At 51.5% G+C, this 27,151-nt stretch overlaps 1 protein-coding gene across 1 annotated transcript; it reads right to left on the reverse strand.

Moving 5' to 3' along the window:
* Nucleotides 1-7,979: 7,979 nt before the first annotated feature.
* On the reverse strand, nucleotides 7,980-26,051 carry MAP1LC3A (microtubule associated protein 1 light chain 3 alpha). Its single transcript, XM_069033820.1, has 4 exons — nucleotides 25,941-26,051; nucleotides 15,955-16,010; nucleotides 9,722-9,828; nucleotides 7,980-9,191 (listed from the first exon to the last, which is right to left on the reverse strand). Exons 1-4 carry the CDS (start codon nucleotides 25,978-25,980, stop codon nucleotides 9,029-9,031), a joined length of 366 nt encoding a protein of 121 aa, XP_068889921.1. The 5' UTR covers nucleotides 25,981-26,051; the 3' UTR covers nucleotides 7,980-9,028.
* Nucleotides 26,052-27,151: the final 1,100 nt, after the last annotated feature.

A 27,151-nucleotide genomic window follows, 5' to 3' on the forward strand; every position in this document is an offset into this window, starting at 1 on the left:
CCACAGTCCCAGATCCTTGTACCATCTTGAGCTGGGTTCCCTCCTCACACTGCTAAGGGATGCCTTCTGCAGTACCCACTTACAGAACATAGTAAACAGTATTTTGCCTTTGAGTGAGAACAAGAGGGAGAAGGGATTATTTGGGCAAGACATTAACCGAATTTACTCCATCCCAAAGAATTAGGTTACTGCAGTATATGAAGGACTTGCTCCTATTGGGAGAATGGGAGGAGGTGGTAGGGGAAGCCACTGTGAAATTGTTCAGTTTTCTGGCTGGAGAGGAGGCTTGGAGTGTCAGAAGGGAAGGCATGGGTGATGGAGAGAAAGGTTGAATGTTTAGGACATATTTTAACTGAAGGCTTGGGGTGTGTTAGTCCAGAGGGGGTCCAGGGAATCTTGGAGGACTGCAGGGAAGCTGTGACAATATTTAGGATTAATAGGGTATTTCAGGACCTGGATTAAGGACTTTTTATTCTGTGACTTTTTAAATCCAGATAGCCCCAATGTTGTAGTATGGACACCAGAAAGACAGAAAAATTTTAGCCAGACTCAGAAAAGGAGTTGGAATTCTATGTGGATGTTAAACAGGGCTGTGCCAAAGGAGTTCTAGTGCTAAAATGTTTTCGAAGCAAGGGGGTGGCCCCATTGTTTGCTCTAACGGTACCTGAGGCTCCAATGTCTGCAGAGTTGTGCGATGGTAACTGATGACAAGATTGTTAAAGTCTGGCATCAAGTTCTAAATGGATGATCAGCACTAGATTATTACAGTATGAATCCTTTAATGGACCAGGAGGATTTAGAGTTGAGAAACAGGCAAGGTTTATTCTTGAAATGGATCTTCAAAATGCTATAGTAAAAGGAAAGGAATTGCCAGAGGAGGGAAAGCTACGATACACATGGTCAGCACAAGCCACAGAATTTCATGCCTTAATTAAAGCCTGCAACGTGTATCAAGGAAGAGTAGTGAATATATTTACAGATTCAGAGTATGCATATGGGGTGGTACATGCGTTTGGAAAACTGGGAGATGTTTGTTAACCTGCAGGGAAAAACGGTTGCTCACGAGAGCTCAATTACTCACCTGTTGGAGGTGGTGAGCTTACCAAAAGAGGTAGAAATAATACTTGTGAGGGGACGTCAGGCAGGGTACTCAGAAGAGGCAATAGGTAATCAACTGGCCAATGGAAATGTTCAGAAAGCAGCACTTTTGCCAGGGTCTCCTCCCTTTGCTCCCTGTGACTCAGCCATTGCCAGGGGGAGGAGCGCTGTCTTTTCCACCAGAGGAGTTGGTGATAATTAAAGGTGGTGGGGTAGAAGAAAGAGGGGAGTAATTGATTTACAAAGGACAGTAAACAGGAGCTCTGAGCCTGCAAATGCAAAACAGCTCCATAGGGGGAGTCATTGTGCCTCTCGGGGATTGGCAGAGACCTTCCTCAAGATGTACTGCCTCAAGTCTTTTGTTTTAGCAGAACGAGCTATTGACGGCTGCCTGGCTGAAGTTAATAGCCAGACTACAAAGGAGATTGCAAGGCAGGGAAGTGACCTTGGGCTATACATCCTTCCCGAGGAAGTCAGGTGTATTTTGCTGAGATGCCCTGGGCAAGAAGGCTTGGATATCTTCTGATATCCTCTGGTATGCCGGCTGGCAGGGTGATCAGAGGAGTTTCTAGTCACTTCAGCAACTATTTATCAGTTAACAAATGATTTCTGAATATAGGATTGTGAAGGCAGTGGACTTGGACAGGGAAACTCATTTTACAGGGGGGTCCTTCAAGTGATTATGGCTGCTTTGAGAATTCAATGGGACCTCCATACCCCCTGACACCTTGAGAATTCAGGTCAAGTAGAAAGGATGAATGGATAAATAAAGAAACACCCTTTGAAGCTAGTGACAGAAACTAAAATGCCATGGGTACGACTTTTGCCATTAGCTTTGGCAAGAAGAAGAGCCCAAACTGCAAGGGGACATTCAGTTATTCCCCTTTGAATTGTCTGAGATTCTTACCCTGTTAATTTTCAATGTGTGGGGGGGGTGAAGATGTAAAACCTGTATGTGTGTTAAACTCGCATGTAGCTGGGATACTGTGTCTCGTGAAATCTCTTTGACAGGAAGCTCAGTTCTGCCTTTGGACTTTGCTGTTCATAACATCCAACCAGGACCGCAGGAACAGCAGTCAGGACAGCTGAACACAGGTGGACCCATCATACTCGGGTCAAGGTAAATAAGACAAAGTTCAAGCTGCTCTAGCGCAGCTCAAGCAGACCATCCTGCTACACCCACCCCGTGAGTGTAGACAGTCTTTGCCTCCTGGAGTGGTCATGCAGGTACCTTTTCCCTCTCTGCTGTGGAAGTGTCCATGGTGTATGTAAAGAGTATGGGCAAATGTGTTGAGGAACATCAGTCTCCTATGTTTTGTCATTTACCTTAACTCACATGACTTAAAAGGTGTTAGTTCTTATATCAAAATGTTAAAACTTAGCAATATCTACAAAATAAACCACAGCATCTGGTGTAACAATGCAAAATTACACACACCCCCCAGGCAGGTGCAAAAGGGAATTGGCTCATTGCAAAAAAACAGGCCTTTTTAAGCAATTAGGCCTTTATCAATTACATTCTTGTGAAGCACAACATAGTTTTACCAACCACCATAAACCACTATGTGGAACATGCAATGGTTATATAACTTGGTTTTTTATGGTTATGTAACTGTTTTCTACCTCTAATTCAGCAGAGTCATTCCCAGAGTCCTTTTCTACTTAGCCAAAGTAACAGGAGTAAGCCATGATTTTACAAGGGAACCAAGGCCCTCATTTTGTAAAGTTTTACTTATTCGCAACATCTCCCCCTTCTTTGTTTTTTGTGAAAGGGTTCATGTACCCTAATGCCGAAACAGTCTGCACCTGTAAAGCCATTATCTTATTAAGACTATTACTGGTCATCTGCTGGACACAGGATAAGATACATGGAATACAGATCACAATCAATAAAAACGGTACTCCTGCCAGCTACTATTGCTAGGTAGGCCAAGCAGGTGTTCTCTGGGGCTGCTGCTGCTCCTACACCCTGCATCAGGATTTCAGTTCTTTGTTGTAGCTGCTTCAACATCCTTCATGTTATCTCTGGGTTCACCCACATGCTGATGGCTGGTGTCCTTTGTTGCCTCTTTGTCACTATGGAGAGTTTCTTTAGCTGGGGTATCAGGTTGTTGGGCTGGTCTTTCTGACTCATGGTATGGTTTCACCAGACAAGCACATAACCGCTGTGGCATGCTGACATTAGAACACATGTATACCCTCTCCCCTAGGTTAGTAAATCACCTGGGCCTTGCCACTGCACACCCAACTGTGGATCCCCACACAAAACCTGTGCATGCAAACCTTCAGAGCAGTATCACTCTGCTGGGGGTCAAAATTGATGATCTGCTTTCAAAAATTTTAGTGTATATATTGCATTATCTAAATGTTATTGAGGGGCTATATTCCCCCTTTTTTGTTGTTAATAGCATGTGCTTCTCTAAGTAGGAACATGAAAGCAACACAAAAGTAAAACAATACACGGAATAAAACAATAAGCTCACACTGAGCAACAATAGGCTCAAAATATGTAATCATTAGCACATGAGAGAAAGGATAGTGATTTATAAAGATACATCATCAACTGCCTAAATACTTTACCATCACACAGAGTCTGCAATTTGGAGGGAAGGAGGTCATACTTTCCATCCCAGGAAGGTTCCTGCCTTCCTTGGCAGACACCTGTCTTTTAAACCAAGACATTGTTTCAGGTCACCTCCTTGTCTGTCATGTGCCTTAATACTGCTTCCATGAGGATCTGCTCGATGATCTTCCCAGGCACAGAGAGTGAGGCTCTCTGGTCTGTAGTTCCCTGGGTCTTCCTTTCTCACCTTTGTAAAAAAAGGAAAAGCCCCCAGGGACTTTGTGTGGGTTTTAAAATAGTGTTGGGAGGGGCTTGGCAATGCCATCAGCCTGTTCCCTCAGGATCCTGGGGGACCTCTCATCAGGTCCCACAGCCTTGTGCCCAGTCACTTCCCTCAGATGATCCTGAACTCTGGCAGTGGGAAGGACTCTGCTCTCCCAACCTCCACCTAGAAGTTCAGGGACTTGAGAGATGCCTTTATATTTTGTTTTGTTCTTATCTCAGCCTGTAAAGTTTACTTTTATTTTTCCCAATCTTCTCTTCCCCAGGGGAGAAAGGAGGAAGAGGCAGGGGATGAGCAAGTGGCTGTGTGGTGTTTAGTTCCCAGCTGGCGTTAAACCACAATGGCGGAGACCCAGAATTGTGCACACAAGCTGTTTGAGCAGCCCATGCCAGGGTCTCTTGGTTTGAAAGACAGGCGTCTGCCAAGGAAGGTGGGAACCTCCTTTGGAATGGAGAGTATGACCCCCTTCCCTCTGAATTATTATCATTTTGAAATTAAGGGGCTTTCAGGCAGAGCTACGGCAAAAGGAATAACAGCTCTTTACTGGTGTGTGTGTGGGTGCCAAGGCACACAAACAGCAGCGCCGGCAGCACCAACGAGCAGCAGCAGAGCCCAGGGCCGGCCTCTCCCGGCCGCGGGCCCTTTCCCCTCGGTGCAGCTCCGCTCGCGGCCGCCAGGGGCGCTGGTGGCTCCCGGCCGGGCAGGGCGGCTGCGGGGATTCCCCCGCGCCTGCAGGGGGCGCTGTGGCGCGGATGCAGTCACGTCTCCCTCACACAGCAATGGCGGACAGGCTGAAGGGCAAAGGTGGGCTGAGCAGCAACCTCTGAGCAGCGGCTGGAACGGCAGGGCGGGCTCACCCTGGGTAGCAAGCAAGAGGTAGCAGAAACTCTGCAGCTGTAGCAGGGGGCACGGGGTGTGCCAGCAGGCAGGGGGTGTGGGTTAGAGTGCAGCAAAAAAGCCCAGAGCGGCGGCAGAAAGCAGCGGAGCTGGGCAGACGCAGCCGGGCTCCTCCTCCGCAGCTGCTGCATGTAGCCAGGGAAATGCACCCTCTGGGAAGGGTGGGGTGTCAGGGTCTTTTCCCCTGAGGCACCTGAACAGATGGCAAGGGTCCTTTCCAGTGAGGCAGGGTGCCAGTAAGGCTCACCCATGGCAGGAGAAACAGGGCAGGGCTGGGCTCCGGCAGCGGCAGCAGTGGATTCCCTCCCAAGCAGCAGCTCGACCATCCTCCGAAGCTGAGAGACCAAGAGAGCGAGGAGCTGCACCCAGCTCCCTTTTCCCAGCTCAATTCTTGCAGTATCTCTGCCCCTCCAAGAGAACCCCTCAGGTAAGAGAGTAGCCAGCCGCACCCTTCCCGTGGAAATTTCTTTTATCTCTCCTAAGTATTGGTCATTACTGTTTCTTAGCGAGAGATGGGACAAAATTCCATGAGAGGAAGAAACAAAAGGAAAAATCCCAAATGCCAGCACAGGGCTTACCCAAAGGGGGGTAGTGGGAGCAACCTCTTTCCCTACAGGAACTCACTGCCCTGCTTTGCTGCAGGCTCAGTCTTTGGTGGCTCCTCATCCTGGAACTTCCCACTAACAGCCACAGCCATCCCAGATGCCTTCCTTAGGGCCACAGGAGCAATGTACCCTGGTAGTGAGGATGGTGGCAACTGACCACACAGCATGGCCAGTGGATGGAGGGCAGTGTTGGTTCCTGCTCAGCTCTTGCCCACCACATTTCCAACTGTGTCTGCAATTGTAGCTCCCTCATGACAAGAAATATGGTGCTAAACTGAAGCAAGTCCCAGGGACCCCCCAAGGTGGAGAGGGTCTGGTGCACATGGCTTGTAAGATGGGGCTATGGGAGCTTGGCTTGCCCATCCTGGAGACAGGGGGACTCAGGTGGCTCTGGCAGCAGCATTGTGTGGGTGGTTGTCAAGAGGGGACCACACTGGCCTGCATCAGTCACAGCCTGTGTGCAGTCAGCAGGTGATATGTTGTGATCTCATGGCTCTGGTTGCTGATGGGTGCAGTGTAACATGCAGAGGCTTTGCTGAGGTGAGTGAGTGATGCTGTGAGGCATAGCCCCAGTGCAGTGCAGATTCACCCCAGGCTCTTGCACAGCATCACTGTGGGTAGCTTAAAGATGAACAGACCAGCATCAGGACCAGCAGCTCTGTGCTGAGGCAGATGGGGGACTGAAAGTGCCCTCTGAAACTGTCATGCTCATCCCTCAGGCCTCCACCCTCTCCTCTGTCATGAGGAAAATGATCAGCATTGCATTTGTATCTTTGCTTACTAGTGCTCTGCCTTACCTACCCTTGTCCCAGGCTCATCTGTGTTCCACTGTACCCAGGGAAACCTCAGCTTCCCCCTACCCTGGTGGTTCCATCGTTTGGCATCAGTCATACAGCTGTGCCACAAAAGCTGCATGGCTCAGCTCTGGGTCAGGCTGGCTGGCTCCATCAGTTTCAGTCAGTCCTTGAAGCCACTCTGGTTCATGTAACATCATCCACTAGTCAAGCAGTGCCTAAAGCAAAGCCCAGAGGCATCAGCCCACAGACAGCCCAAGCAGGCCGGGGTGCCCAAGCAGTTGGTTGTGTCAAAACACACAGCACTTCTGAAGGTCACAAGTGAAAGGACAGCAGAATGGGGGGGACAAAGCAAGGGCCCAGTTTCATCTCCCACATGGAGAGGAGGGAACAAGACAGCAGCATTTCCCTTCAGAGACCTTTGAGAAGCTGCAGGTATTAGAAAGCAGGCAATGCAGATCCCAGCTGAATGGATAAACACAACTCTAAGAATGAGCAGGGCTGCTGGGTGCCCCTGGGGAGAGACTCCAGTTGTTACTTACCTTTATTTACAACTGGGAGCTAAGGCCAGAGTGGAGGAACAGAGAACAGCAAAGAACTGTCTAAAAAAGAGTAAGAGGAGAGATGCTGGAAGTGGTCAAACCTTGAAGACAATATCACATGGGAAGCAAAAACTGCAGCCCGGTGAAGGACTTGGGGATGCTGGTGGATGAGAAGATGGACATGTCCTGGCCATGTGTCCTGGGCTGATCCCCCAGTGTGGGCAGCAGGAGAGGGGGGAATTCTGTCCCTCTGCCCCACTCAGGGGAGACCCCACCTGCAGAGCTGCCTCCAGCCCTGGGGTCCCAGCACAGGACAGACGTGGAGCTGTTGGAGCACATCTGTTCCTTTACCACCTCCCACAGGGAGCAGCCTCAGCTGGGCTGACCTGCGGCCACTGATGCACAGCCCCATCACCTGCAGCACCCATCCCACAGGGAGGCGGATGGAAGAGGACCTTCCCTCAGGGACTGGAGTTTAAATAGCATGAGGCTGGTGCAAGGGGCAACATCCATGGCTGCTCCAGCTGCCAGGTCCAGCAGGGCAGCTGTTCTCACCTACACTCTGCTGGGAGCCGTGCTCCAGCTGGCTTCCAACATTTCCCTGCAGCGCTCTGTTGGATCTGTCCCTCACACCGGCTCCTTTCCTGGACAGAGGATTCCCCGCAGGTGTAGGACATAAACACAGTCAGCTGCCACTCAGGCAAGCCCTGAGTTTTTTCAGTGCCTAAACCCTTCTCTGCTGGGTGATGCAAAGGAAGTAAGAGTGAGCCGAGAAGCAGGGAGACACTGACCAGCCAAATGACCATCAGGCCCTGCCTTTGGGGGCAGAACAAGTCTGACACAGTGCCCAGGATGAGCCACGATTTCCTGCACTGCTCAAAGCTTCCCTTAAAAGCAAATGCCTCCACCTCAAGTTTTTGTTCCCATATGAGGAAGCTTATTCAAAGGACAAGAGACTCTACACAGGTCAGGCAAGGACAACCATGTTTCCTGTCTCACTGTCTAGTGCTCTGTTCTCTAAACCAATCTTCCCCCTTTGTCCCAGCCCCTCAATCCCAACCAGCTGCTTTTCCACAGCTTGGACTAACCAGCTCAGAAGCCTGGGCAGGCACACACCAGTGAACATGGGGAACATACATCACACTTGATACAGCAGAGACATTAACACAGACAAATGAGATGGGAACAGAACATTCCTACAAGACACAACTTGAATTTATGTTTATTTTATATATATATTTATATATATATATATATACCTTTGTATAGATTAAACTGGGGAGGGATTTTATCATATACATTTTTTTGGTATAATACATGAGAAACAGGGACAGGAACATAGCCAATATAAATCAGTACATTCCTTCGGTGAACTCCTTGACACACTGAGACTGAAAAATTGCATGCAATGGGGAGACAGAGAGAAGGGAAATCAATTTTATTAGAAAAAAAAAAGAAACAAGATAACCTAGGTATAACTGTCAACAGAGGAGCAGCACTATAGATAGCAAACCTGTATAAATTAAAAGAAAATTCCACTCTGACATCTACTATGCTTTAAAGTGCAACAAAGCCTGATTTATTTACCTACAGAATACAGGAAAGTTTCCCCCCCTCTCCCCATTCCAATCTATCCCTAAAAAAAGAAAACAAACAAACCCAAACAAACAAACCAATAAAATAAATCTAAAGGATATACATTATCCACAGTCCTACAGAGACGCCTACATCTACTCAGTAGCACCAAGAATCTGATATGGGTGTAATTAAAATCAATTAAAACTTGGGAACAATGGTAACATCTGTTTGCTGCTTCTGCAGACCTCCTGCCCTTTATGAGTGCCCGGGGGAGAGGCAGCTCTCCCTGTGCTGGGGTGACGGTGGCCCAGCAGGTCTGGCAGCAGCACAGCACACACAGCACAGCGAGAGCAGCGCAGGGACATGGGGACAGGGGGCCGAGGCCCTGCGCGGGGTCTGCACGGCTGGGGGGGGGTGTCACACACCTGGGCGGGCGCCTGGGGGAGCGGGACTGACCTACACAGGGGGAAAGGGTTGTGCGAGTCCAACGCGCACCACGAGCCTCTTTGGTGACAGGGTGATGGGAAGGGGAGGGAGGGAGGGAGGGAGGAAGAGGAAGGGGGTCAGCACAGCCCCCCTCTTGTGAGCCTCTGGCTGTGTTGTCTTCTGAGGCCAGGGGCCTCTGTGCCACAGTTCATCTGTCTCCACATGCCACCTCTCAGCAGCCCTCAGAAGCCAAAGGTCTCCTGGGAAGCATAGACCATGTAGAGGAAGCCATCCTCATCCTTCTCCTGCTCGTAGATCTCCGAGATCGGAGTAGACACGCTGACCATGCTGTGCTGGTTCACCAGCAGGAAGAACGCCTGGGTGGGATTCAGCTGCAAGCGGCGCCTGTGGGGGCAAGGGCAGGAGAGGCAGGGTCAGCCCACCTGGGGTGGGTGCCCTAAAAGCCAGTTCCACCTCCCCAGCAATGCTATTCCCTTGGGGCCAGGCCTGCACAGCCAGGACCTCCTCCCACAGCTTAGGACATGGTATCCATGAGTCCAGCTGAGCTGCTTGAGGCTCCAAGGCCTCCTGAGTCAGGAGGGCAAAGCCCCCTTCTCCAAGTGCTACTGGCAAGGGCAAAGCAGAGGGGCCTCTTCCCTCTGAGCTGAAGAATAAAAAGAGGGGACGGGACCCCTTCATTGCTCATGAGTGTCCCTTTGAGGGAGAGACCCCAGACCTTCACAAGGTGCTGAGAACCTGCCCTCCCTTGGCCCCCCACAACAGTCTGTACCACACACAAGGATGCTATGGCTGCCACGTCCCCATCCCTGCCCTCAGCAGCTGCCTCTGCCTCACTCTCACCCCACCACCCTGCAGTGAGTGGCCTGTGGGTGAAGACAAGCTCACAACATGCCAGCTGAGGCCATCCCACTCACCGGATTATTTTGACCAATTCACTCATGTTGACATGGTCTGGGACAAGGAACTTGGTCTTGTCCAGCACTGGCAGCTGTTTCTCCCCTTTGTAGCGTTCGATGATGACCTGGGGAGAAAGTCAAGGGTAGGATTAGTCATGTTCATAGTGCCCCACAAGCTGGTCCCAAGGTCAAATGTAAATCCAACTAGCAATGGGTAGAAAAGCTGAGGTAAGGCCCCACCTTGTTTCACGGGAAACAAAACAAACAAGGACATGAGCAGTGACTACCAGGCTGGCTGCAGGTGGCTCTTCATCAGTCACCTGTGCCTGAGCCAGGCACTGAAGAGCATCCAAAACAATGAACTAAAGCACCAAGTGCTCTGGCTGGCTGACAAACAGTGGGCACCACTGGACTGATGTAGATTCTTGTCCTCTGGCATGCAGGAGATCTGAAGAGGAGTGAAGTATTTTAACATCACGTTCAGACTGACCAAACCCACGGGTTTTGCTGGCTTGAGCTACAGACTGAGCTCATGGTGTAGTTTGCTTCCCCTTTCCTTCCTGCTGCCATTCAGCATCCCTCTGCCTGCTCAGGAACAGCTGTGGATATTTCCAGGCAAGCAGCTTTTAGAAGTCCCAGCGAAGCCACTCAGGCATTCCTTCAGAAAGGGGGCGTTTGGATTGCACCAGTCCTGCTCCTTATGTTAACAGTCAGACACACTGACTCCAAGAAGGATCAGAAACCCAGGGCCACTCCTCCCATGTGCCAGCCCAGCTGTGCACTGAGCTTCCCAGGCACTCATGCATGGTGTCACCACGGGGACAGCCCAGCCTGTTCTCCTCTGCCAGACATCTTGCTTGGAAAAGCTCTTACCATCCCTACATTCTGAAATGGCTGAATGATGATTTCTGATCCATTTTCCTGGTATTAGAATTAACAATTTTCTTCTGTGAAACTGTTTGCTGACAGCTGCAATTGCTGTTCTAAACCAGCCGGAAAAGCACCTTTTGTATTCTGAGAAACAGGGTGGCAGGCAGTTAAAATAGGGAATATACTTTTAAGTAAAATGAAAATAAGTGAAGAATACACAGCTTAATGTGTTCCCATTACAATGATGCTCTCTCACATCTTTCCAGCACCTTGTTTTTCTCCACAGAGAGACTCTTGGATACTCATCAGCCCATCATCCTCTCCCACCTGAGATTAAACATTATTTTTCACTGTAAGGCAAGGAATTGCCATAATTTATTTTCCCAGGTCCTTTCCAAAAATACTCAAGAGACTGTAAAATGGCTTTTGGCAGCAGAGGGATAGAGCAGTGTGCAGAGAGGAGGATCCCCAGGAGATGGCTCTGTGGAGCCAGAAGGACCAGGGAACCTCTGGGAACACGGATTTCCCTTTCCTTTGATCCCTTGTTGACACATCAGCCTCTGGAAGCAGCAGCGATGGAACTCCAGCCAGCCTCCCCCAAAGGCAGATAGACACCCTGGCTGGGACACTTCGGAGTCACCAGTGAGCTGGGAATGTCTGAGGAGCCCGAGGCCGTGGGGCTGATGTGACAGGGCTGCAGGCAGTTCCCGGAGGAGGGAGGGGTGTGAAGTGCCTTGCTGGGAGCTCTGCACCAAAACGGCCTCTGCAGAGCCCACCCTGGACAGATCTCACCCAAGGGGAACCCAACGCCTGGGCAAGCAGCTTGTGAACACCAGGTATTGTCCCTTCGGCCTCTTTTGCAAGATGAGGATCTGATTAAAGAACCGTTTTCTGCAACAGACTAAACTATGCATTGGGACATCCCCCACCAACCTGTTAATGGCCCTTCATCCCTCCAAGGAGGGCACAGGGAGGACAAGATGATCAGAACCATCCTACTGCATTTAACTTGAGTCTTACATGGACAGGTGAGTTGTTAGGGACCGAGTCCGGAGAGCTGGCCAGATAAACGACACGTACACCGATACGATTAAGCATCGTTCTCCCTTTAGTGTTCAACTATGCCAACTTATATCTACTTCTGCAAAGATTCACCCCCAGTCCCTCTAGACAGCCTCTAATCAGCGGGGGAGCCGACCAGTGTAGACCTTGCCAAGGACTCTCAGGGCTGCCTGCAGCCAGGTGCTTTCCAGGCCTGCCTGCAGCCAGGGGCTTTTCCTCAGCAACCCTGGGTTGTCCAATCTTTCCAGGGGTATCATATGCCCTTGTTCCATAAGGAATCCCTCTACAGTGAGTATTTTGGCTGTGGGGAGAGGAATAGTCTTGAGGAGCTGAACACTCCCAACAGCCACATACAGGGATGCTGCTGTGGCCACTGGGAAACACACGGGCAACAGTGGGCTCTTCAGCTTTCTGGATTGCACAAAGGAACAGCTACACAGCAGCTGTTTGTGCATCCACCTTTACCTGCAGAGAGGGCCCTGCACACCTGGGTGATGCCTCATTTCTCACAAGAGCAGGACCAGAGGCCGGTGTCTCTCACTACCAGCCAGTTCCATGCCCAAAAGAAAAACCTTTAGATTAATCCAAGAATGGGATGTGACGGCTGTCCTGGCTCTTAGAGCAGCAGCTGCCTTGTGCCCTGAGCAGACACAGAGCCTCTCATGTAGAACAGGTCCAAGAGCTTCTGTTCCCAGAACATGAGCTGCTATTTGGGTAACCCAGCTATGAGAACAGGTGGCCAATGGACAAAACGTTCTTGTCTAGCTCTGGAGGGAAAAAAGCATGATCAAATGCTAAAGTTACATCCCTGTGGCCACAGGGCGGGTGTACTCAGCCACCTCCCATCCCATATCCTCTTCCAAGCTGCTGCCTTGAGCCAGGGGGTTCCTCAGCATGGGACACCTGCTCTTGCAGAGGGAACCCACCACAGATCTCTGCAGAAATCACGAGTGGGCACAGGTGGGGAGGAGAAATTCTTAGGGCAGAACCTGGAGTCCTGGTCCCGCTACAAGGGGGGCTTGGACAGTGATTATAAACACAACCTTTGTTCTGGGGCCAGTCTGGAGAGGTGGAAAGGGAGTTTGGTAGGGAATATGGCTGGATGTGGTGGTCAACAGAGGCAAGGTCCAATCAGGAGTGAGGCTAAGAATGTATTCCCAGCAGGCACAGAGGCTCAAATGTGTATATGTAACACCTCCCTGACATCCATGGCCAGGAACAGAGACTGACACAGAAACACACAGGACTCACATGAGCACAGTCTGCACCAGCCTCATCCTGTCCCCCTCTGGCAGAGCAGGGTGCAGAACAGACACTGTAGCCCTCAGTCAAAAAGGTGCTGATCCATGCTCTGGTGTTGATCCATCCCGAGTGGTGTCAGCCCTGGACACTGGATCTGCAACTCCCCAGAACAGCCCTCCCAGGAACCCAGAGAAGGTTGTCCCTTCCTCTGGGTCCATAATTTGGGTTTCCATCCACCCCTGTGCCATCATGTGGGATCTCCCACCTGCCATTGCCTCTCCATGGTCCTCTGTGGGTTCTCAGATGAACCCAACAGAGCCCTCTCTGCATGGCCCAAATGCCCCCTCAGCCCTCCCTACCAGCACAAGGGGTGGCCCTGCCTTCACCTCCCTCTAAGCCCATGGCTCACCAGGCCTGCCTGAATTTAGCACTGCAGGGCTTTGGGAAATGGTTTGCTACTGTTGCTGCCCAGCACAAGCTGTTCCCCAGCAATTTCAGACTCTCTCAGAGTTCAGTCATCTCCAGAAAGATTCCTGAGGCTGAGAGCAGGCAGGGACAGTGTGGGGGGGGGCACAGACTCCCTGTCCTCTTACGGGACAGAAGATGATTTCTAAAACATCTATTGAGGCTGTGGATGGAGGTTCCAGTGAAAAGGCTGGAAGTTCTCTGCTTGCTCTGACTGCCCAAGGAGGAACCACCCTGCGAGGAGCAGCTGGAGGTTTCTTCCCAACAGAGGTGTGTGAGCAGCACCTACTGCCAACACAACCATCTCACCTTCTCAGCAAGAGCTGCATGTGCCTGTGGTCAGCACTTTCTACCAGGGAAGAGCAGGCAGCTCTGGGAAATGCAGAGACAGCAAAGGAGCCCCTGGCATGAGCTGGACAGGGAACCTGGCTCATGCCTATGTCCTTATTACATGTGCCAGTGTGGCATCCTGGGATCTGACTTCCCTTTGAACACAAGCAGAGAACTCCACGCCTCAGGCAGGGTTCAGGTTACCTCCTGTGTTGTCTCTGGTGAGCTCAGACAGCCATCATGGCCCTCTCTTCATGCCGACACACATGTACATGTGGCTCAGTCCCTTCCTCAGCCTTCCCTGCAAGCACACTCATGGAAACAGGAGAGACATGCCCCTCCCTGGGCACACAGCCAGGCCATGCCCTCTGCAAATCCTCCTGGCCCCCTCTCAAAGTAAAAGGGACTCGCCCAAGGACTCTGGCTGGAAACTGGAGATGCAGGAGGGCAGCAGGTGCCACGCAGCTTTGCCGTGGTTTCTGCCAGCAGTAAGGGTGCAACCTTGGATCTCCCTAACTCCCCTGGGCTGGGGGCTCAAACTCCTCTGCTAATTCCAAGCGCCTCTCCAGGGAAGCCAGTCCCTTGGAAAACACAGCTCCTGCCTTTCACAGATGACCAAGACCTTCCTACAGCCGATGAGCCTGCAGTGCTTGGACCTGTGACAGTGCCCACACAACGCTTCTCCTGCACAAGGCTCTGATCACTGCCCAGCACTGAAACCTGCAGGAGCTCTGCCCTGGGAGAGAGGAGAGACAGCACCAAAGTGGTGCTGAGGTCTAATCAGGACCACGCCTTTAGAGACACCAGTGACACAAACACAGCTGGACCCCACAAGGCCTTCATGACCCTTCTCACCTCTTGGTTCTTTTTACCCTTCCAGCAAAACTTGCATTGTGGTGTTGAGCCCAACACAAAGAGCACTCCAGTCATGGGAGCTCCCTCACCATGTCTCAGTAATGCTGTAAAACTCTGCCTGTGGATACATAGCTCTGGCTCCTTCTGTCCTTTCCCCAAGCAACACACATCTGTGTACAGGCACTTGATATATGCACGTGTGTGCGTTTCATGTACAACTGATTTCTAGCCTGGCCTTACTGCCAGAGCCTGAATGGACTGCAATTAGCTCTGCCACAACTCTGGAGAAATGCAGAACCAGTCTAATGTCATTAAAGCCACGTTAAAAGTAGAGGTCAATCAATGTGTTGATGACCTGGAGTACTAGTACCCAGGGTGCTGGGAGGGGCAGGCCCTGCTCTGCTGAGCTGGCAACACGTGAACACCACAGCGGTGGTGGGAGAAGAGAAAGTGAAATAATTCTTCTGGCTAGAAGACATTGTGCTAAAACCAAAACAAGAGTGAGGCAGGAGTGGACTAAGATGGGCCAAGAGCAGTTTGAGACATTCAGTCTTGAAGGCCAAATACTGATAGTCTGCAATTTTAAGACAAGGTTGATGTTCATCCAACACTGAGAGGAAGCTAAACTAGGAATCCTGTCTTTTTGGTCACAGATGCTATGATATTGCAAATAGTAAATCAAGCAAGCCCCAAGTACATAATTTCATAGAATCATGGAATAGTTTGGGTTGGAAGGAACCTTAAAGGTGAGCAGGGCCACTTTCAACTAGACCAGGCTGCTCCAAGCCTCATCCAGCCTGGTCTTGAATGCTTCCAGGGGTATGATTTTCCTCTAATTTCTCCATCTTCTCAAGAAGAGAAGCAAATATTTAGGTAGGAACTCAAAAACACACTCACAGCCAAAGAGCAACTCAGCATATTAGGTGTAACATGGGCAGGAAGAACTGCAAGTTCATGGTGTCTCACCTGTGCCTGTCAACCACAGGTGCTGGGAAAGCACAGAACGGGTATGAATGATCCTAACAGAGCCTCTGCGCTTTCAATGCAGCAAAGATCATCCCACACGTATTTCTCTGGGCAGAGAGAAATCCTTACCAGGTTATCCACGAAAAATCAAGTAGCTAGTACAGCCAAAAAAGCCATTTCAGAGTTTTCTCCTGCTGCACTAGCTTGGAAATAGATTTGAGATCATATCAGTCCCCTGCCTCTAGGGCAGCATGGAACTTTAGAGCCAGATTGTCCTTTACATGGCAGAGAACGTGTCTGCTATTGAGCAGCTGGCACACATAAGGCACTGGAGGTTCATGGGGATCATTCTGTGTTGATTTCAGGGAGCAAAGTTTTGCAAGCTCCATGGAGGCCATCCAGGAGTACAGAGAGGTCCTGAGAACAAAGTCGAACACAGAAGAGCAAGAACAATCACTTACCGGGATTTTGTTTGGATGCTGCTCTCGGATCTGCTGAACTTCTTTACAACGATCCGCTGGAGAGAAAGAAGTAAAGACATGAGGTTAGAAACACCTGTGTGTGGTAGGGCAGGCAGAACTGAGGTACCCACCCTGCAAGCCACAGCCCTGACCCAGAGCGAGGGACATTTCCCAAGGAATGCACCTTCTGCTCACCAGGCCTTTTCTGATCATGGTCTGTCAGATGTCAGCTTCAGTGACCAACCTTTCATGGCTTCCTACTGCCCCAACCATCCCCCCAGGCTGGGACACACCACTCTGCCTGGTAAAACCAGGCAGCACACACTTGGAAATCAGGAGAGTGAAAGGAGACCATAAAGATAACAAAACTAACCTAAATCCACCCTAAGCAAATGCAGCTCCTGGCCATGGGTGCAGGGCAGCAGCACAGCTTTGGGGGCTGAGCTCTGCAAGTTCAGGCTCTTTGTGTCTCCTGGATGTTCCGCCAAGGAGACAATTCTCCAGCTGGGGCTGGGTTTTAGCCATTTCCTTCTGCCTGTTGTGCACATCCAAGCACTATCTGGCACAGTGCCTGGTTCCACAAGAGATGCACCTAGCACAGATCTACAGGATAGCTACAACACCTTTTGGCTTGACACAAAGTATTTCTAAGCCTGGATACAGGAAGAAAACCTTAAGCAAGGAGATGACCCACGTACAAAAAGACTTTTCTTGCAGTTGTTCTCACACTTTCTAACCCATTTTCCTCCAGAGTTTATGTTTACTGACACACACAACAGGCAGCACACAAAGCTTGTGCACTCCTCCAGTTTACAGGAGAATTCCCATACCCTTCACTGCTTTACCAGTCAGCTCTCCGCTTTCCACAACCCAAAGCAGCAGAAAGGAGAGGAAGAAGCAGTACCAGAGCCAGGTACAGCTCTGTGCATGCCCCTCCTGGGACACTACAGACCTGCACTCCTCCTGGAACTGCCATTACTCTGGGAAGTGCGTCACAGCCTACAATGGCCCATGTGAGATGCCCAGAAACTAAGTCAGGGGGTGAAGGTCAGTGACTAAGCGCTGCCTAGAAAAGTGAGACCTGGGTATTGCAGGATCTGTCACGGGATCATCCTGCCACACCCAGCGTGGCACCAGCTCCAGCCCAACTCCCCTCACCAGCTTACACAGCCAGCCCCAGTTTCTCATGGCCCACTGGGATAACGGAGGGCAGGATAAGTGCATGTGTTTGAGTGTTTTCTCCCCACAAATGTTGAGAATTTCTCCTCTGAGCACTCAATAAAACCTTACAGCTTATATGTTGAATTTAGCTAGATATGACTTTGGGAAGAAACTGGAGTTTCTTTAAAGGCCACAAGACTACAAAATCACCACATCATAGAAGGTTTTGAGCACCATTTCTGCCTCCTCTGAGAGGAAAATATCACTCTGCTAGGAATTGTTAGACCTTTTATTTGGTAGGACTCTATGGGTGAGCAACACAGAGCAAGATTATGTGGATTTGATGAAAAATTCAGGCATATTTGTTTTGGGTTTTATGACTGAAGATGCAGCTCCTCATGTTTCCTTTTCACCCAATCCAGTGTTAAGGGATCCAGAGTCATCCTTGTGATACAGACAGTTTTCCCCTGAGATACCAGTCAGCCAGGGAGTCACACAGACATCAGCACCACATGTGACACTGGTACAGAGACACCTCCCCGGGAATGCTGAAGGACACAGTGACAGCAGCACCCAGCCCACAGCACCCAGCTGAAGCAGAAGCACCTGCCCCCTCCCACAGAGCCCCATTCCCACGTGTTCGCTGTGTCCAGGATGGAGCATCCAAAAGGCTGGAGATCCAGAGCTTGACTGGACAACACTTATCACCAAGGAAATTCCAGCAGCTTGACTGCAGCCAGCTCAGACTTCTCGGTGTTAACAGAATCTGCAGAGCTGTGTCCTCATGTCTGGCCAGTCATCCTGGCTTCAGTGTCCACCCTAGCCTGCTTCTCTCTCCACACTATCAGATGGCCATGTGGATGAGCTTCTTAAACACCATGCACTGCCCTGCAGGGTCACAGGACTGTTTGCACAGGAAGCCCCAACAACACAGGTAACTGTGAGAAGGGTCTGAGAAGGAATTTGCTGAGGGCATGTTATCATGGCTAGTAAATGAAGATAATCTTGGAGCATCCAACTAGCCCAGGCTGCATGTGCCAAAGGGCAGCCACATCCCGGACACCCCTTCCTGCTCCCTGGAAGCATCACCAGCTACAGCACAAGGAGATGACACAAGGAGTCACCACCTCCATTTCCACTGAGGAAACAGAGGTGCCTCCTGCCCAGCACACTGAAAAAGGTGCCACACAGAGAGGAAGAGGGTCCATCATCACTCCAGCTGCACATCAATGCCTCAGGATCCCACCCCTGGGACCACGGTCCTGTGTCTCCCAAGGGGAGCAGACAGGGTGCCCTGGACAGAGACCAATGCTGTATTTTTCAGGTCTTGCTGACTCCACACTCAGGTGGAATCAAGGGCACGAGACACCAGTGACAGAGCTCTCAGCTACCCTCAAGTCTGCTGGGCCACAGTGGAAGCTCCCCTGTCCCACCCTTTAAAACCTGCCACATGCCCAGGACCTGCTCCCTCTGGCCAGCAGGACCCAGGGCATTTGCAGCCTTCCTGACCCCAGGGGACCCTGTGGCAGGGGGCTGATCTGCAGGTTACCACAGGTGCTGCTTTGCTCCAGGGCTGCTGGATCCCTCCAGCAGGTCCGTGTGATTGCAACTACAAACACCTCAAGCACTGCACTTCTTCCTCTGCCCTGGAAACGCCCATTTCAGAAACTTCCTTCAGGAAGGCAATTAGGAGCAATCCCACCTAGGGTGCTCAGGTTCCTGAATATACAGGCAGAAGTTTCCAGGACACCTGAAATTCTGCTAAAGAGCACACTCTGTCCCTTCCTAGCCTTGGAGAGTCAAGGAAGCAGGCTTGGCAATCAGGAGAAGCTGCACCAATCCCTGGAAGATTTCTGTGCACACAGGAGTTCAGGCACAAGAGATCTCCAGCAAGAGATAGTGATGGTCACCCACACCCTCTTCAGCCTGGGGTGGGAGCGAGAGGTTGAGCCTGTGACTCATGAAAGCATCAACATCACACAGCAGGAACAGTTATAAATACCAGCCTTAATTTAGTGTCTGTACAGTCTAATGTAGGTCACAGAGAAAATGGTTAAAGGGCACTTCAGAGAAACCTGGCTGGAGGTGCCAGGCCAGCACCCGAGCCCCCACTCACACAGTGCTGAGGACAGGCAGGATCTCCCCCACCCCAGTGTTTGCACACTCACATTTCATACACAACAGGCCTGATCTTACAAGCTTTGCTCTCCTCCTGCAGCTCTCCCAAACTACAGCTGTGCTGAAGTTGAGACTTTCCCCTTTCCTGCAGCACCTGGCTACAGTTAATCCTTAGCCAATGTGCAGAGCGAACCAGAGCTGTTTGGAGAGCCCTGTCCCTATCCATGTTCTCCTCCTCTGGTCCCTCCTCGCTGCCAGGGGAGCAGAACACCACACCTGACTGCAGCAGCTCAGGGGCTCCATGCAAGAGGGGCTGGAGGGGCTCCAACCACCTGCTGTTCCAAGGAGCTGAGCAAAGAGTGATGACCTACATCAGAGGGAAGAGCCTGATCCCTGCTCCAGCTGTGGCCACCACATCTCTGCCATGAGGGAAGCCAGACTTCTCCCCAGTGCCAGGATGTCAGAGCTCAAAATGGCAGCAAGATAAAAACCACACAATTTTATTGGTTATTCCCAGGGAAACTTCTCTGCTAGGGCCTATTGAAAGATAGGAGTATTTTTGTAGCATTGCATATGCCAGGAAATTGCCTATTTCTCCTCCAACTGCTGTTTCAACTGTTAAGTACCAACAGCAAAGCTTGCAAATTGCCCAAAACACCAGAATCTTGGCTGTTTTCTTGACTGAGGCCCTTCCCAAGCTGAGCTCCAAAAGATGCGAGCACACAGTGTATCCCATGGCAATGCAGGATGAGATCATTATGGCAGCTGAGGAGAACAGTGGAAAATTTTAAGCCACACTTTGCAAACATTAACCTTTTTTATCAGCAGTGCCCAGGAACCCTGGCCACGGGAGCCAGGTCCCTGCTGTGCTGGGTGCTGTGCAGACACGGGATGAAAGGACAGTCCTGGATGCAAAAGAGCCTCAGCAGACAAAAGATACAGATGGTGGGACAGAAGGAAAACACATGGCAAGTCCTCCAACAGCGCTGTTGCATAAGGGGCACCATTCTTCAGGAGACACTAGACAAGCACTGCTCAGGCACTGGTGCTGCCCCAGGGCAGCAGATGGACTACAGGGAGAGGCTCTGCTGCCTATGACCAGCAGGAATGCTGGTAGGAAAACACCAGTAGGAACAAATACCACCTGGAAACATCACTGGTGTGCTACCAGATAAACAGCTCCTGAGCTGAGCGAGGGCTGTGTGTGGAGAGCAAAGCAGAGACCAGAAATGCAGCCATGAGCTACTGCCTCTCCCTGCATCCCACAGCTCTGGGGGACAGACATCTCTGGCAGCTCCAGCAGGATGCTGGCCCTGTGGCTTCTCCCTGCCATCCACACAACACCCTGCCAGCCAGCCTGGGGAGGGATCTGCCTCAGATTTGAAGCAGATGCAAAAATGAACCTGTTTCTTCAAGAAGCTGCTGTGGTCAGTCCCAGGGCAGAGTGCTACTAGAGCATGGACTTCTCTCCAAGAGATTTTCTGCAAGGAGAGGAGGAATTGGATGGTTTGAAACCAGGATATGTGTGGGATGAGCTGGCAAGTGCTGAAGACACAGGCCAGTTATGCAGGTCATTCCAGACAAACATCAATTACTATTTCTGTAATATCACACCACCCTAAGGCCAGACACCTCTAACCACCAGGAAACACCCCCATGAATGTGTCATGGCTCACCCAGCACCTGACCTGACCTGTCCTTGCCCAGTGCTTCTTCTCAGGCCAGTGGTGCTGTGGGAGGAGCGAGAGGAGACTCCCACATCCAGGAAGGAAGGAGGTCATGCCCAGGGCAGGTGTCTTCAGCACCAAGAAAGGGTGCTTGTTCCAGGCTACATAGGACAGCAGCACTGCAGAGACCTGACAGTGCTTCTGATCATCAGGTTTATTTCATTTGTCTGCAAAGCTGGGTTCTCCAGACAGGACAAGTGACTCAGGACCAAACCTACACTGCTTTGAACCTAAAGGCTTTGAACTGATAGAAAATGTGTCTCTGCATCATGAGCCTGAAGCTTCACTGTCCCTGGAAGGTATTACCAACATAAACATGGAGCAGTGGATGCTCTGTCTCCATGACTCTCCATCCCATCACTACAGCAGTGCATACCAGATGTGCAGTGTCTGGGAGGATTTCTGAATGCCAGGCTCCTGGGGCCCTGTGACTGCAGAAGGATCTGAGCAGTCTTATTCACTTGCACAAGTTTCCAATCTTCCTGGCTCCAGAATAGAGCATGAAAATGGATTTTAAAACAGAAGGAGGAAACACCTTCATTTTTCTTAGCAGTTTAAAAATGTAACAGGAGTATGATTTTGAGCCTGGCTCCAGGAATGAGCATTTGCATCTGGCAAATCAGCTCGTGATCAAGCAGAGCCACACAACTGTGAACTCTAAATTCATGTTAAGACACTTGTCCTCTGGTTGTACAGTACCACTGGAGTGACAGGACAAGGGGGAATGGCATTAAACTGACAGAGGGCAGGGTTAGATGGAATATTGGGAAGGAACTGTTCCCTGTGAGAGTGGGCAGGCCCTGGCACAGGGTGCCCAGAGAAGCTGTGGCTGCCCTGTCCAAGGCCAGGTTGGACGGGGCTTGGAGCAACTTGGGACAGTGGAAGGTGTCCCTGCCCATGGCAGGGGGTGGAATGAGATGGGCTTTAAGGCCCCTTCCAAACAAAACCATTCTGGGATTCCACGTCACCCCTGCCATGGGCCGTGCAGGATGAGCACAGGACCTCCATCATCCACACAGCTTAAAACTCACTGCACCCCCTGAGCACGAGGGGCAAACAGGCAACACCTGTGTCACATGAGGACAGCAAACGGAGCATTTACATCACAGTTCCAGATAAGGAACTGGTTTTTTGCTCAACATTTAATCAGTTTCACTATCCTTGGTAGGGGAACAGCAAGTTCCCTCTGTACAAGCCCTCAGGTGGCTGCCGTGCCAGGGTTCTCTGCTGTGTGACCTTCCACCTGGACAACCTTCCCATCCATAAGCCTCCAAGACAGCAGAAACACACTCAGATTTCTCAGAACTACTCAGGACACTTCAAATTGCTCAAAGAAAGACCTGGCACTCCTGGCAGGACTGTATTTTGGTGCAGCCCACCGTGTACCTGCCTGCACCAAGAGCCTTTGCCCAGCACGGGTCACTGCTATTTGTGCAAACAGGCTGGACAAGCACAGATGCTTTGGGGACACGTGCCAGACACCAGAGTCTTGAATTCATTCCTGCATTTTCTCTCACATTCCTGCATTTTCTCTCACAGCCTCAAACCATCTTCTGAGGACAAAAGGCAGCAAACAACAGCATGACAGACCTGGTAGCATTCACACGCTGCCAGTCAACCACAGAATGTCACAGGGGCAGGTGACGAACTGTGAGACCTCCCAAGTGACTCTCCTGACTGTGATCCCTGCTGGGACTGACCACAGAAGGAATATCAAAGCCAAGGGACATGACTTATCCATGGCTCATGGCTACTCGATGACAGAGGCAACAAGGGCCTACCAGCCTGACAGCCCCTGGACTCACCAGTCTCCACCCTTCTGGCTCAAAGGATGATCTGAAGTTTTTATAGTGAAAAAAAAAAATTAAGCAATGAACAAAACACACAAGTTTTATTATTCCTGGCTGCCACTCAGGACCTTGTGTTATATAAAAGAATAATAATAAAAAAATCAAAATTTGTGGTCTACATATCAGGCTGGCATTTGTTCTGGAAGCCTGTTCAGTTCTTCAACGCTGATAATTACCCCCATATCCAGTCAAGTCACAGAATGTCCTTGGTAATTAATCCAAGACACAGGCAGCTAAGCAGCAGCTTGGAGCAGCATCTTCCTCTCAAGGAATCCCAGCTCTCAAGGCACAACTGCCAGAGCACAGACACCCTGAGAACCAGTCAAGCACCAGCGAGGGCTCACAGACCAACCTCCCATCAATACCCAGATGTTTTTCCAAGCCGCCACCAAGCAAAACTGTTGTGACAAGCACAGGATGGTGTGTGAAACAGACAGTTCAGCCACTGCTGGTCTCTCAATGGGTACAGGCATGGCTGAGCCACCTGGAGGAGTCCCGAGGGACGGACACATTTGCCGTACCCCGGAGGCAAAAGGGGATTCAGCTCCACACCCACTACTGCCTTTCCTCTGAAGAAGAGAGGCTTCCCACAACTAAAGGCAGATCTCCCAGAGGATGGAACCTGGGATGGGAACACTCTGTCCCACAGAAGCTGAGGTCAAGCCTCTATGTTTGTCAGCAAGCCAGAGGCTCCAGCTGAGCCACCGGACACACGTAGGTGTGTTCCTGCCTCCGTTTCGGCCGGACACCGGGACACAGGACCGAGGTACTCTGGGTTATCCAGCTGGTCCAGGATCCAGGCCCGTGTCCATACCATGCTGGTTATGTGCTGCACTGAAAACACAGCTGGCAGCTGCTGCCAGCCCAATCCAAACCCCTGCTTCAGGAGCAGGAGTGGGACAATGCTCCCAAGGACTCGTGTTCCTTTCGGGAAGTGCAACGGTGTCGTCAGGCTGCTGCACGCTCTCACTACTGCCAGGACAGCCTGTTCCTCTGACACAGACCACAGCTTTGTTCTGGGAATTGTTTTGGACTCCTGCAACAGATCTGAACACACCTCAGTGTCTGGGTTCAGCACATGGATGCAGAGGGTGCTGCCACATTTTACCCCCTGCACCCACACCAAGGACGTTCTGCTGCCAAGGACCAGCTCACAGAGCTCACCTTCCCACCAGGGATAGCACCTCAGATCATGGAAGGAGTCACTGCTCCATGCCCTCCACACACCTTGGATCAAACCCCTGGTGTTTCCCAGCCAGTCCCCTTCCCCAGTCCTCAACAAAGATGAATAGAAATCAGGAAATTATGCTCAGGAGAGACCCAAGACCAAGCAGATGAACAAGCCTAAGAAGTTCACAGAAATATTTCAAAAATACAAGAAGGGGGAAAACAAGCATTGAGGAAAGCTGAATCTTCACTGAGGAGCAGCAGACCAAGACATAAGGCAGTGACTTGCCATGAAACTGGAGCCTGGGTGCCTTTTGTAAACAGCCATAGCCCTGACTCTGCCTTTTCGCTGCTTTTTTGGAACCGTTCCATTTCTGTAAAGTTTTGAAGCCTTAAAAATTAAGCCATTCTGAGGGTACAGAATCGTTGGTGATGTTTTCCACCAGCCCTCTCCAACTGCATTGTAAACAATCGCTTCCTGCTCCTGTTGTGTAATGATTCAAAGACAAAAACAAGCCTTATTTACTTTCTCCAACAGAGCAATTCCAGCCCTGACCCAAAGCAACTGTGGGGGCTGCCAGGCCTCCTCCTCCTCCTCCTCCTCCCCTCCTCCTGGCTCAGCTCCGCAGCCCAGTCAGCTGAGAGAGCAAAAGGGCAGAGGAAAGTACAGAGAAACAAGGAGCACTTGCAGTTGCCGGCACCAAACTCCCTCACCCCCTCTGTCCCTCCTGGGCTATTTTAATCCTGCTTTCTTTCAACTACTCTGAGCCTCAGATTTTGTTTTCCTTCTGGCTCACACTAAGTCTGAGGGATCCACAAAGGCAAACCAGACTCCTCTTGACCATAATAAGCTGATTCTCACGAGTTTAACAGTAGGCAGTTACTAAGGGGCCGATTTAGGACTTTACTGCTTTTAATACGTAGCTTAGGAGAACACAGCAGGGTCCCAGCAAGTATCCCAAGCTCCCAGGCTTCGGTTGGTTCTTGTTTGTGCCTGTTCCCTTGGCTCGGTCCTGTGGCAGGGGAGGGCTGGGTAAGCATTCAAGGCTGGAAGGGTTGTGCCAATAAAATACCAAATATTTACAGTTTCCAAGAGAGCAGCAAGGGGCTGGATCAGCAGTTTTTAGCAGGCAAAAGCTCCAATTTTAAAACTCACGTAGGAAACACGCCCTCACCTGCGTTTGGACAGTCTCTGGCCCAATATGAGGCTTTTAATGGCAGGAAAACACCGATTTCAGCATTATACAGGCAGTAAAGCTCAACTGATACCCCTTCTCCAGGGATTTAACCTGCCAGAAACACACATCTCTCCCTGCGCCAGCTGGCAAAGGGCAAGAGAAACAGCAGTTGATGTTTCCTCTGATTCCACAATAGGGTCTAGAGATAAAACCTGGGACTCTCTACAGTCACCTCCTCACCTTTTGAGCCTCCCCACCGTGCACCTTTGACAAATGGGTGGGGAAGATGTGAGCATTAACTCCTCTGGGTCTCCACAACCATCACAGAGGAACAACAACCGCCCTAACGCTGACGAGATGGGGAGCGGGGAAGGCGATTTTTGGGGAGGTCTTTGTGCTCTGACAGTCAAGAGTGAAACCCGGCCACCACCCTCCTCCTGGGCATTCCAGGGCTCCTTGCGGCCGCCACCGCGCCCCAGTGACCCCGACGCCCTGGAGAAGCGGCGACACAGCGAGGATGGCCCGGGGACGTCGCTGCGCTCCGGCCGGGCGCGGTGCTCCCCCCCGGTGCGGGGCCGGCCGGGATGACATCACCGCGTGGCGGCTGCGGCACCGCCGCCCCCGGCCCGGCGCGGGCCCCGCTGCTCCCGCGGCCGCGCCCGGCGGGGACCCGCGGCGGCCGAGCCCCGGCCCGGGCGGGGCCGTCCCGCAGGGCAGCACGGCGGGGGCGGCGCGGGGCAGATCCCCCCCCGTCCCTCCCTCCCTCCCGGCCGGTCCCGGCTCACCGAAGGTGCGGCGCTGCTTGAAGGGCCGGTCCGAGGGCATCGCGGCGGGACCGGGACGGCACCGGGACCGGGCGGCTCCGTCTGCGCTGGGGCTGCGGCGGAGCGGCGGTGACGTCACCGGACACGCCCTTCGGGGGCGGGGCTTGGCCCGCCCGCGGCCCCGCCCACCCCCGCGGCCCCGGAGCTCGCTCTCGGCGGGCCCGCGGTGGCCCGGGTGCCATCCAAGCCATCGGCCCGCGCCCTGGCTTGGGCTGGAAGGGGCCGCGCAGCCCATCCCGTCCACCCCCTGCCCAGGTTCCTCCAAGCCCCGTCCAGCCTGGCCTTGGGCACTGCCAGGGATCCAGGGGCAGCCACAGCTTCTCTGGGCACCCTGTGCCAGGGCCTCCCCACCCCCACAGGGAAAAATTTCTTCCCAATGTCCAATCGAAATCTCACCTTTTCTAGTCTAAAACCATTCCCTCTTGTCCTATTTTTATCTGCCCCTCTGTTTTTTATAAGGCCCAACATGACAGAGAGCAGCTGGTGACATGAGGATGGCTGTGCCCGGTCAGTAGGAACACCATGGCAGAGCATCCCATTTCCTGATGGGACATAATGGTTTATTCAGAGATGACCCCAAACAAGCACTTTTTCCAGTCCTGTTAGAGCAGAGCACCTGAGGGCCTCACTTCAGGCAGCAGAAGTACATCTGGGCTGGGGTTTCCAGAGGTGCTCAAGGGACAGAGGTGTCCATGACTCCGGCCTGCTGTGGCTTCTTCTGGACATCTCAGATCAAACATCTTTCAAGTGTCTGCCAGCTTCGGGCAGCAAACGTGGCTGTTGTGAGGAGGGTGGAGGAGAAGGAAGGATTGTGTGGGGATGAAGCCACAACAGCTCAGACCACAGATTCCAGCCAACAAACCTGGACATAAACTATCCTCACACAGATACTCAAACATTTGCAATTCCCATGTCTACCCCCATCATCTCCTCGCTAACGAGCCCGTTGTTTTCCCTGCTGCATTCACAGCCACGGCTATGCTGAATATTTTAAAGCCCGCAGCACGACTACAAATAGGGCAGCTATTTCTGGAGCTGGTAAATGAATCAAAAACAACTGCAAACAGAGCGTCAGTGTTTCACCAGGTTTAATAAATATCCCTCCTCACTGCATGCCACAACAGGAGCTGTATCATGTTGGAGCAATGTCTCATTGTTACAGTGAATTGGCA

Source organism: Aphelocoma coerulescens, chromosome 20 (genome assembly GCF_041296385.1).
Source record: "Aphelocoma coerulescens isolate FSJ_1873_10779 chromosome 20, UR_Acoe_1.0, whole genome shotgun sequence".
NCBI classification, from domain to species: domain Eukaryota; kingdom Metazoa; phylum Chordata; class Aves; order Passeriformes; family Corvidae; genus Aphelocoma; species Aphelocoma coerulescens.